The 12,199-nt window shown below is 31.9% G+C and overlaps 1 protein-coding gene across 1 annotated transcript; it reads right to left on the reverse strand.

Annotated features, from left to right (window-relative positions):
• Positions 1-8,721: 8,721 nt before the first annotated feature.
• Positions 8,722-11,792, reverse strand: LOC147709166 (uncharacterized). Its single transcript, XM_086925893.1, has 4 exons — positions 11,780-11,792; positions 10,832-10,892; positions 9,557-9,663; positions 8,722-9,263 (listed from the first exon to the last, which is right to left on the reverse strand). Exons 1-4 carry the CDS (start codon positions 11,790-11,792, stop codon positions 8,722-8,724), a joined length of 723 nt encoding a protein of 240 aa, XP_086782019.1.
• Positions 11,793-12,199: the final 407 nt, after the last annotated feature.

Here is a 12,199-nt window from a genome sequence, read left to right on the forward strand (position 1 = left end):
AATATATTTTCAAAAATGTTGAATTAAAATTATTAAATGTTTTTTTTAAATGTGGAAGTTTTTTAAAAAATGTAAAAAAATTTGGACAAATGGATACTTTTTAAAACTATTTACATAGTAATATCTCAAATTAATGTAGACTAGAGTGTGAATAGTAAATTATATTTAATTACTGTCCTGCTTCTTTTACAAAATAATGTAGATTGGAGTGGGAATAGTAAATTATATTTAATTAGTGTCCAGCAACTACCCCAAATTAATGTCGACTGGAGTGGGAATAGTAAATTAGAGTTAATTAGTGTCCAGCACCTACCCCAAATTAATGTAGACAGGAGTGGGAATAGTAAATTATATTTAATTAGTGTCTAGCACCTATACCAAATTAATGTAGACTGGAGTTGGAATAGTAAATTATATTTAATTAGTGTCCAGCACCTACCTTAAATAATGTAGACTGGAGTGGGAATAGTAAATTATCTTTTATAAGTGTCCAGCACCTACCACAAATTAAAGTAGACTGGAGTTGGAATAGTAAATTAGATTTAATTAGTGTCCAAAACCTACCCCAAATTAATATAAACTGGAATTGGAATAGTAAATTATATTTAATTAGTTTCCAGCACCTACACCATATTAATGTAGACTGGAGTGGGAATAGTCAATTATATTTAATTAGTGTCCAGCACCTACCCCAAATTAATGTATACGGGAGTGCGAATAGTAAATTATATGTAATTAGTGTCCAGCACCTACCCTAAATTAATGTAGACTGGAGTTGGAATAGTACATTAGATTTAATTAGTGTCCAGCATCTACCCCAAATTAATGTAGACTGGAGTTGGAATAGTAAATTAGATGTAATCAGTGTCCAGCACCTACTCCAAATTAATGTTGACTGGAGTTGGAATAGTAAATAATATTTAATTAGTGTCCAGCACCTACCCAAAATTAATGTAGACTGGAGTGGGAATAGTCAATTATATTTAATGAGTGTCCAGCACCTACCCTAAATTAATGTAGACTGGAGTGGGAATAGTAAATTATCTTTTATTAGTGTCCAGCACCTACCCCAAATTAAAGTAGACTGGAGTTGGAATAGTAAATTATATTTAATTAGTGTCCAGCACCTACCCCAAATTAATGTAGACTGGAGTGGGAATAGTCAATTATATTTAATTAGTGTCCAGCACCTACCCCAAAATAATGTAGACTGGAGTGGGAATAGTAAATTAGAATTAATTAGTGTCCTGCACCTACCCTAAATTAATGTAGACTGGAGTTGGAATAGTAAATTATCTTTAATTAGTGTCCAGCACCTGCCCCAAATTAATGTAGACTGGAGTTGGAATAGTAAATTAGATTTAATTAGTGTCCAGCACCTACTCCAAATTAATGTAGACTGAAGTTGGAATAGTAAATAATATTTAATTAGTGTCTAGCACCTACCCCAAATTAATGTAGACTGGAGTGGGAAAAGTCAATTATATTTAATTAGTGTCCAGCACCTACCCTAAATTAATGTAGACTAAAGTTGGAATAGTAAATTAGATTTAATTAGTGTCCAACACCTATCCCAAATTAATGTAGACTGGAGTTGGATTAGTAAATTATATTTAATTAGTGTCCAGCATCTACCCCAATTTAATGTAGACTGGAGTCGGAATATTAAATTATATTTAATTAGTGTCCAGCACCTACCCCAAATTAATGTAGACTGGAGTGGGAATAGTAAATTATATTTATTAGTGTCCAGCACCTACCCTAAATTAATGTAGACTGGAGTGGGAATAGTAAATTATCTTTAATTAGTGTCCAGCACCTACCCCAAATTAATGTATACTGGAGTGGGAATAGTAAATTATATGTAATTAGTGTCCAGCACCTACCCTAAATTAATGTAGACTGGAGTTGGAATAGTAATTTAGATTTAATTAGTGTCCAGCACCTACCCCAAATTAATGTAGACTGGAGTAGGAATATTAAATTATATTTAACTAGTGTCCAGCACCGACACCAAACTAATGTAGACTGGAGTGGGAATAGTAAATTATATTTTATTATTGTCCAGCGCCTACCCTAAATTAATGTAGACTGGAGTGGGTATAGTAAATTATCTTCAATTAGTGTCCAGCACCTACCCCAAATTAATGTAGACTGGAATTGGAATAGTAAATAAGATTTAATTAGTGTCCAGCACCTACCCCCAATTAATGTAGACTGGAGTTGGAATAGTAAATTATATTTAATTAGTGTCCAGCACCTACCCCAAATTAATGTAGACTGGAGTGGGAATAGTAAATTATATTTAATTAGTGTCCAGCACCTACCACAAATTAATGTAGATTGTAGTTGGAATAGTAAAATATATTTAATTAGTGTCCAGCACCTAACCAAATTAATGTAGACTGGAGTTGGAACAGTAAATTAGATTTAATTAGTGTCCAGCACCTATCTCAAATTAATGTAGACTGGATTTGGAATAGTAAATTAGATTTAATTAGTGTCCAGCACCTACTCCAAATTAATGTAGACTGGAGTTGGAATAGTAAATAATATTTAATTAGTGTCCAGCACCTACCCAAAATTAATGTAGACTGGAGTGGGAATAGTCAATTATATTTAATTAGTGTCCAGCACCTACCCTAAATTAATGTAGACTGGAGTGGGAATAGTCAATTATATTTAATTAGTGTCCAGCACCTACCCTAAATTAATGTCGACTGGAGTGGGAATAGTAAATTATATTTCATTAGTGTCCAGCACCTACCCCAAATTAATGTATACTGTAATGGGAATAGTAACTTATATGTAATTAGTGTCCAGCACCTACTCCAAATTAATGTAGACTGGAGTTGGAATAGTAAATTAGATTTAATTAGTGTCCAGCACTTACCCAAAGTTAATGTAGACTGGAGTGGGAAAAGTCAATTATATTTAATTAGTGTCCAGCATCTACCCCAAATTATTGTAGACTGGAGTTGGATTAGTAAATTATATTTAATTAGTGTCCAGCACCTACCCCAAAATAATGTAGACTGGAGTGGGAATATTAAATTATATTTAATTAGTGTCCACTGCAACTACCCCAAATTAATGTAGACTGGAGTGGGAATAGTAAATTATATTTTATTAGTGTCCAGCACCTACCCTAAATTAATGTATACCAGAGTGGGAATAGTAAATTAGATTTCATTAGTTTCCAGCACCTACCCCCAATTAATGTAGACTGGAGTTGGAATAGTAAATTATATTTAATTAGTGTCCAGCACCTACCCCAAATTAATGTACACTGGAGTGGGAAAAGTAAATTATATTTAATTAGTGTCCAGCACCTACCACAAATTAATGTAGATTGTAGTTGGAATAGTAAATTATATGTAATTAGTGTCCAGCACCTACTCCAAATTAATGTAGACTGGAGTTGGAATAGTAAATAATATTTAATTAGTGTCCAGCACCTACCCAAAATTAATGTAGACTGGAGTGGGAATAGTCAAGTATATTTAATTAGTGTCCAGCACCTACCCTAAATTAATGTCGACTGGAGTGGGAATCGTAAATTATATTTCATTAGTGTCCAGCACCTACCCCAAATTAATGTATACTTGAGTGGGAATAGTAAATTATATGTAATTAGTGTCCAGCACCTACTCCAAATTAATGTAGACTGGAGTTGGAATAGTAAATTAGATTTAATTAGTGTCCAGCACTTACCCAAAGTTAATGTAGACTGGAGTGGGAAAAGTCAATTATATTTAATTAGTGTCCAGCATCTACCCGAAATTAATGTAGACTGGAGTTGGATTAGTAAATTATATTTAATTAGTGTCCAGCACCTACCCCAAAATAATGTAGACTGGAGTGGGAATATTAAATTATATTTAATTAGTGTCCAGCAACTACCCCAAATTAATGTAGACTGGAGTGGGAATAGTAAATTATATTTTATTAGTGTCCAGCACCTACCCTAAATTAATGTATACTGGAGTGGGAATAGTAAATTAGATTTAATTAGTGTCCAGCACCTACACCCAATTAATGTAGACTGGAGTTGGAATAGTAATTTATATTTAATTAGTGTCCAGCACCTACCCCAAATTAATGTACACTGGAGTGGGAAAAGTAAATTATATTTAATTAGTGTCCAGCACCTACCACAAATTAATGTAGATTGTAGGTGGAATAGTAAAATATATTTAATTAGTGTCCAGCACCTAGCCAAATTAATGTTGACTGGAGTTGGAATAGTAAATTATATTTAATTAGTGTCCAGCACCTACCACAAATTAATGTAGACTGGAGTTGGAATAGTAAATTATATTTAATTAGTGTCCAGCACCTGCCCCAATTTAATGTAGACTGGAGTGGGAATAGTAAAATATATTTAATTAGTGTCCAGCACGTACCCTAAAATAATGTAGACTGGAGTGGGAATATTAAATTATATTTAATTAGTGTGCAGCACTTACCCCTAATTAATGTTGATTGGAGTGGGAATAGTATATCTGTGTAGAATGAAATGTGAATTCAAAAATAATAATTTTTATTTAAATATTCTATTTACTTTGTGTGTTGGTGAAAAAGTAATATATTTTATTAAAATCAAAAAAATATATAAAACATTGGTATGACATTTGTTTTTAAACAAACATATTTATTTATATATTTGTACAAAAAAGCAATTTTTAATGTGACATTTTAATAACATTTATAAAAATGTTATGTTTCATACAAAACATTTTTATTACAAATAAGTATTGTTAGAACTAAATAAAAGACATTGTTACAATTATGTATACAATGTATATATTGAAAAACATATTGTTTGTATAAAAAAATTCTAATAATATTAATATACAAATTATAATAATACATTTTTTAAGAAACATTTCAAATGAAGACAATATAATATTACAGGTTTTTTATATATATTTTGAAAAACATTTTAGTCACATTTTTAAAGTTTTTTCCAGTATTATACAATATAATAATATATATTATATATGGTATAATATTTATTTTTATAATTTTACAAATTTTGTACATTTTTGTAAGTATTCTAATACAAATTATAATAAACAATTTTTTTCATTGTAATCATTTCTTTATATAATTACGTCATTTTTTGTTGATTTTACATAATAACTTTGTGATTTCTATCATTTTAGGTAGTTTTGGGTCTTTTATTTTGTAACCGCTTTAGGTCGTTTTGTGTCATTTAGGAGAAGTACAGCTCGCGGTTGGGAATCACTTCACGTCTCTGAAGGTAAGGTTTGTTTTACATGTTTTAAGTTTGTTTTTATTAATTTTGAGAGAAGTATGCTACTATTTAGTGTTAATGTAGACTGGAGTTGGAATAGTACATTAGATTTAATTAGTGTCCAGCATCTACCCCAAATTAATGTAGACTGGAGTTGGAATAGTAAATTAGATGTAATTAGTGTCCAGCACCTACTCCAAATTAATGTTGACTGGAGTTGGAATAGTAAATAATATTTAATTAGTGTCCAGCACCTACCCAATATTAATGTAGACTGGAGTGGGAATAGTCAATTATATTTAATGAGTGTCCAGCACCTACCCTAAATTAATGTAGACTGCAGTGGGAATAGTAAATTATCTTTTATTAGTGTCCAGCACCTACCCCAAATTAAAGTATACTGGAGTTGGAATAGTAAATTATATTTAATTAGTGTCCAGCACCTACCCCAAATTAATGTAGACTGGAGTGGGAATAGTCAATTATATTTAATTAGTGTCCAGCACCTACCCCAAAATAATGTAGACTGGAGTGGGAATAGTAAATTAGAATTAATTAGTGTCCTGCACCTACCCTAAATTAATGTAGACTGGAGTTGGAATAGTAAATTATCTTTAATTAGTGTCCAGCACCTGCCCCAAATTAATGTAGACTGGAGTTGGAATATTAAATTAGATTTAATTAGTGTCCAGCACCTACTCCAACTTAATGTAGACTGAAGTTGGAATAGTAAATAATATTTAATTAGTGTCTAGCACCTACCCCAAATTAATGTAGACTGGAGTGGGAATAGTAAATTATATGTAATTAGTGTCCAGCACCTACCCTAAATTAATGTAGACTGGAGTTGGAATAGTAATTTAGATTTAATTAGTGTCCAGCACCTACCCCAAATTAATGTAGACTGGAGTGGGAATAGTAAATTATCTTTAATTAGTGTCCAGCACCTACCCCAAATTAATGTATACTGGAGTGGGAATAGTAAATTATATGTAATTAGTGTCCAGCACCTACCCTAAATTAATGTAGACTGGAGTTGGAATAGTAATTTAGATTTAATTAGTGTCCAGCACCTACCCTAAATTAATGTAGACTAAAGTTGGAATAGTAAATTAGATTTAATTAGTGTCCAACACCGATCCCAAATTAATGTAGACTGGAGTTGGATTAGTAAATTATATTTAATTAGTGTCCAGCACCTACCCCAAATTAATGTAGACTGGAGTGGGAATATTAAATTATATTTAATTAGTGTCCAGCACCTACCCCAAATTAATGTAGACTGGAGTGGGAATAGTAAATTATATTTATTAGTGTCCAGCACCTACCCTAAATTAATGTAGACTGGAGTGGGAATAGTAAATTATCTTTAATTAGTGTCCAGCACCTACCCCAAATTAATGTATACTGGAGTGGGAATAGTAAATTATATGTAATTAGTGTCCAGCACCTACCCTAAATTAATGTAGACTGGAGTTGGAATAGTAATTTAGATTTAATTAGTGTCCAGCACCTATCCCAAATTAATGTAGACTGGAGTGGGAATAGTAAATTATCTTTAATTAGTGTCCAGCACCTACCCCAAATTAATGTATACTGGAGTGGGAATAGTAAATTATATGTAATTAGTGTCCAGCACCTACCCCAAATTAATGTATACTGGAGTGGGAATAGTAAATTATATTTATTAGTGTCCAGCACCTACCCTAAATTAATGTAGACTGGAGTGGGAATAGTAAATTATCTTTATTAGTGTCCAGCACCTACCCCAAATTAATGTATACTGGAGTGGGAATAGTAAATTATATGTAATTAGTGTCCAGCATCTACCCTAAATTAATGTAGACTGGAGTTGGAATAGTAATTTAGATTTAATTAGTGTCCAGCACCTACCCCAAATTTATGTAGACTGGAGTAGGAATATTAAATTATATTTAACTACTGTCCAGCACCGACACCAAACTAATGTAGACTGGAGTGGGAATAGTAAATTATATTTTATTATTGTCCAGCTCCTACCCTAAATTAATGTAGACTGGAGTGGGTATAGTAAATTATCTTCAATTAGTGTCCAGCACCTACCCCAAATTAATGTAGACTGGAATTGGAATAGTAAATAAGATTTAATTAGTGTCCAGCACCTACCCCCAATTAATGTAGACTGGAGTTGGAATAGTAAATTATATTTAATTAGTGTCCAGCACCTACCCCAAATTAATGTAGACTGGAGTGGGAATAGTAAATTATATTTAATTAGTGTCCAGCACCTACCACAAATTAATGTAGATTGTAGTTGGAATAGTAAAATATATTTAATTAGTGTCCAGCACCTAACCAAATTAATGTTGACTGGAGTTGGAATAGTAAATTATATTTAATTAGTGTCCAGCACCTACCCTAAATTAATGTCAACTGGAGTTGGAATAGTAAATTATATTTAATTAGTGTCCAGCACCTACCCTAAATTAATGTCAACTGGAGTTGGAATAGTAAATTATATTTAATTAGTATCCAGCACCTACCCCAAATTAATGGTTACTGGAGTGTGAATAGTAAATTATATGTAATTAGTGTCCACCACCTACCCTAAATTAATGTAGACTGGAGTTGGAATAGTAAATTAGATTTAATTAGTGTCCAGCACCTATCCCAAATTAATGTAGACTGGATTTGGAATAGTAAATTAGATTTAATTAGTGTCCAGCACCTACTCCAAATTTTGAGAGAAGTATGCTACTATTTAGTGTTGTTAGAAGTAAGTTTGTTATATTAGCAATTATGATAAGTTGGATTTGCGGATGTTGATTTTACGTCGTTTTTAGTGTTAGATCCGCTTGTGTGTAGAGTTACTGTTTCGATATTTAAATGTAATAATATAAATATTATGTTAGTATTATTGTTGGTAGAACTTCATGTGTTATTTGATGTGGGTGGGAATGTTTGTTTTAGGTTTATCTCTTGCAGGAGTTTGTGATGTCGGAAGGAAGCGTTTTTTTTTTTTAAGAAGTGTTTGTTAGTTTTATTAGCTAATGGTGTTTAGACACTTCTTCTAATTTTTCGGTTTTCCGGGAGCGTTTATTCTATATTTTTACATTTTTCGGGTTTTGTATGGTATTTCGAACGACCTTTGTGGAATGGATTTATCTGTTTTTGGAAATTTGTATTTTTTCATTTTTTTTGGGTAATTGTTTTTGGAAACTGGATTGTTTTGGAGGAAATGGATTCTACAGCATTTGGAATATGTTTGATAAGTCGTTTCCTTTTTTACTTATTTTGGGTGGGTAATGTTATTATGATTATTGTTTTATTTTATTTATTTCAAAGATTATTAATGTGTGTATATATATTTATAACAAAAATATATATTGCGTACATTAATTATTTTGGAAATAAAATGTATGATTGTTATTGTATTGTAATTTTTGATATTTAAAAAGGAATTATTTATTGCTTACATTACTTTACAGTAGTGTTTCGGCTATTATATTGAGGTATTCTATGCCTCTTGTGCTAGGGTACAGGTTTACTTGTTGTTCTAGGTATTTCTGCATTTGCTTTGTTTGTTTGGATGTTTTTGGAGTTAGTTCAGTAATGGATTGCTCCATTTTGAATTGCTGATAACTTTGTTCTTTCTGGAGGCATTTGATAAATTTTTCTATTGTTGGCTTAGTTCTGCCTGTTGATTGGAGGAAGGCATTGTGCCAACCTTCAACGGCGTTGTTAGTTTTTGCTTCACCATTTAAGGTGCTTCTGTAAACGTTCCACCAGGGTATTAAGAATTTTGGATTTCTCCTGTGGCCAGATCTATGGAGTCTACCTATCCAAGTATCCTCAGAGTAATCTAACAGAGGACTTACTTTTTCTTTGTTTTCTTTGTAAAATGGGCTGTCTATCAAAAGATTGTAGTGTTCGGATACATCTGTTTCAGGAACGTAAGCTAGTGCTATCAGTTTTTTAATTTGATATGCAACAGATGAGCTTGTTGCATATTCTATGCTTAGTGCTGTTTTTTGTAAATGCCTCCAAAGACACTGATTAAAATGATAATAGCAGCCTTGGATACAGGTATGGGGTGTATTTTTAATATACTTGAGAGCATTGCTTGTTCAAAATCCAGTATTATTTTTTCAGGGGAATAGTCATTTGTTTTTTGTTTGATTATGTTTAATAACTCCATATATGTGGCATTTGTTTTATTTGGAAGCAGTGCATACAGCAGAGGTATATTACAGTTTTGATATACGCCATGTATTGTGTAAAGTTGGTAGAAAGGTCTGGGACAGATGTTTAAAGTACTGTCCATCATCCAATAATGGCATTGTTGGAGTTTTATTAGGTTTAAGGCTGTACCAAAGATTATCAGTCTTTTCTCGTTGTTTTCATTGTCGTAAATTATAAAAGGTCTTTTGTTTAAAGTTATAGTTTGGTCAGAAGTCAAAATTATATCGCTATATGTTTGAGGAGGTGGAGTGGTAGTGGTAGTAGTTTTTTCGGTACGTGATATAGTTCTTTTGAGAGAAATTATATTTGGCATTTGGGTAGTGGCTGTTTTAGGGATTTGGGGTATTTGTTCTTTTAAGATTAGGCTTGTTGGTTTTTGGGAACCTGTGCTTGCTTCTTTTATGTTTTCTAATGCTGTTCTAACCTCTATCTCTGTTACATTTGGTGGGTGGTTGTGTTCCCTAGTGTAAAGGACAGTTGTTTCTCTAGTAGTTGCTCTTCCATAGCATTTGTTGGAGTAATATTTGCAACATTTCCAATTCACTTTCATTACAAATTGTTTCTCTTGGGTATAAGTGTAACCCATATAGCAGAGTAATAGTTTCCCTTTTTGGCTGGTAATACATTCTGCTCCTTCTGTCATTTTGTTCTTTGTTAATCTATAAGAAATATATGTCATAGTTATTTTAATTATAGTTATAAGTATTTAAATGAGTAATTATAATTATTTATATTGTGCATGCTTACCTTTGGTAGAATAGTAGTCTGTGATTTTGATGTTCTTTACTCTTGTAGTTGTGGTCTGTATTATCAGATTTTTTTTATCTGGTGAAGCAAAAATAATTATTTGTGTTAATAATTACTTATTTTTGGGTTGCTTCTACATGTTTAGCTATGGGTTTTAGCTTATACTTATTTTAGCTTGTAGAAAAATATTTGGATATACTTACTTTATTTTTTGTATCTTTCTTTGTTGATATCAGTTCTTTTGAGTTTGTTGGTAGAGTATGTTGTAGTGCTGCCTGAAACAAAATAAAATATGCATTAGTTATCAAATAATGTTCGTAATTTTTATGTTTTTGGCAGTTAGTTTTAGTCACATTTTTTAATTGACTTACTTTTTATTGATTGCAGTTTATGTAGAGTTTTAATGTTCTTGTAGGTGTAGTCGATTGTATCCAATTTTCAGTTGAGTCCTGTATCTTCTTTGGTTTCTTTGTCTGTAAAAAAAAAAAGATTAACTAATGTTCAATGTTTAGAAAAACGTTTTATGTTGCAGTCATATTTAATGCTTTAAGTTTTATGCTTAATTTATTAAAATTAGTTAGACAAATATAGGAACATGCTTACTTTGTAACTTTTTTCTTACTTTGCTTTGTGTATATTTTCAGTTCTGTAGTGGTGTACTTTTCTGTAGTGGTAGGAGATAGAACATAAAACATATGTATGAGTGGTTTATCCTTGTTATTTAATTTTTACATTTAGCATTTACTTAACTAAAGGTCATTTTAATTACTTACTTGTAATTTCTGATTTGTAGGTAGAATCTTGCTTTTCTTGTAGGTTTTGTCGAATGTATCCAATGTCTTCTCTCCTGTCTTTGATTTTAGTCAGGTAGTTTGTTTGTTGGATTTCGTTGTTGTTTATATAGTGTTTTGGATTTCGTCATTAGATTGCCATTGGGTAAATTATGTTACTAGTGTTTTTATTGGTTGGTTTGTATTTTTGAAAAACAGTTAGTGTAATTATTTACCAAATAAGGTTAATGCTAATTAATGTGTTGCTTAAATGTTTTTATATAATATGTGTACTAATAATTTTATACATTTAGAATTAAAAAATATTTAATTGTGAACTATTTAATATTTATGTTTGGTTGTGAAATGTTGATTTTAGTGTTTATAATAGAATTCTAATGTTAAAAAGTGTTATAGAATATTAGCAAAAAAGGACGATATTTCCAAAAAAACAATATTTTTGTAGGCGATAATTGTAATCTTGATATTTTTGACTTAGTGTTTAAAAATTTTAGTATTCGATAATTAAAGTTTGCGATATATATGTTGTCGATATTAGTGATATCGATGTTTCTGTAGTACGATATTTAAATTCCGATATTTGTGTATGTATTTAAATATGTATAGGATGTCGATATAATGGATGTCGATATATTAGTGTCGATATTTTTGTTTTACGATATTATGTCTATCGATGTTATGTCATAGATTCCCTGGGGGGATATAGACAGATATAAGAGTAAGAATGTACCCCTCCCAACGGCCTGTGATGCCTACGTACCTGCCTCTGTCATCTGTCCAAACTGAATCTACGGCTAGTGGGAGTGCCTTCCGATCCAGAATGCCCACCCCCGTGAGCCTGAGGTGAATCCCGTGTGTGCCAACAGTGTGTAACCCATTCTATGTAAAGCTTTACATGTGTTACCAATTAAGTGAGTTTCCTGAAGCAGCACCACATCGGGTGCATGGCGTTTAAGGTACTGCAAAACCAGACTGCGTTTTATCCGGTCCCCCAACCCATTCACGTTCCAGCTCAATACCTTTAGTTCCTTACCCCCCATCATCCCAAGTGAAGGAAAGTTGACGATACTCTGCATTTTGCAAAATGAGCCCAGATAATACAATGTTACTATAAACCAACCAAAATGAAGGAATCAAGGCTCAACACCCTCCTCCCGCTCCTGGGACCGATGGTCCGGAG

The sequence above is a fragment of the Lissotriton vulgaris genome, chromosome 6 (assembly GCF_964263255.1).
Source record: "Lissotriton vulgaris chromosome 6, aLisVul1.2, whole genome shotgun sequence".
NCBI classification, from domain to species: Eukaryota; Metazoa; Chordata; class Amphibia; order Caudata; family Salamandridae; genus Lissotriton; species Lissotriton vulgaris.

Bases quoted from the DNA above. Each gene is read 5' to 3' on its own strand.
- LOC147709166 (XM_086925893.1), bottom strand. The intron at 9,664-10,831 runs GTAAGCATGTTC...TTTAAACAAAAG, and splicing joins AGTAAGAAAAAAGTTACAAA to ACCTTTTATAATTTACGACA. The intron at 9,264-9,556 runs GTACTTTAAACA...TACAAAAAACAG, and splicing joins CCATTATTGGATGATGGACA to CACTAAGCATAGAATATGCA.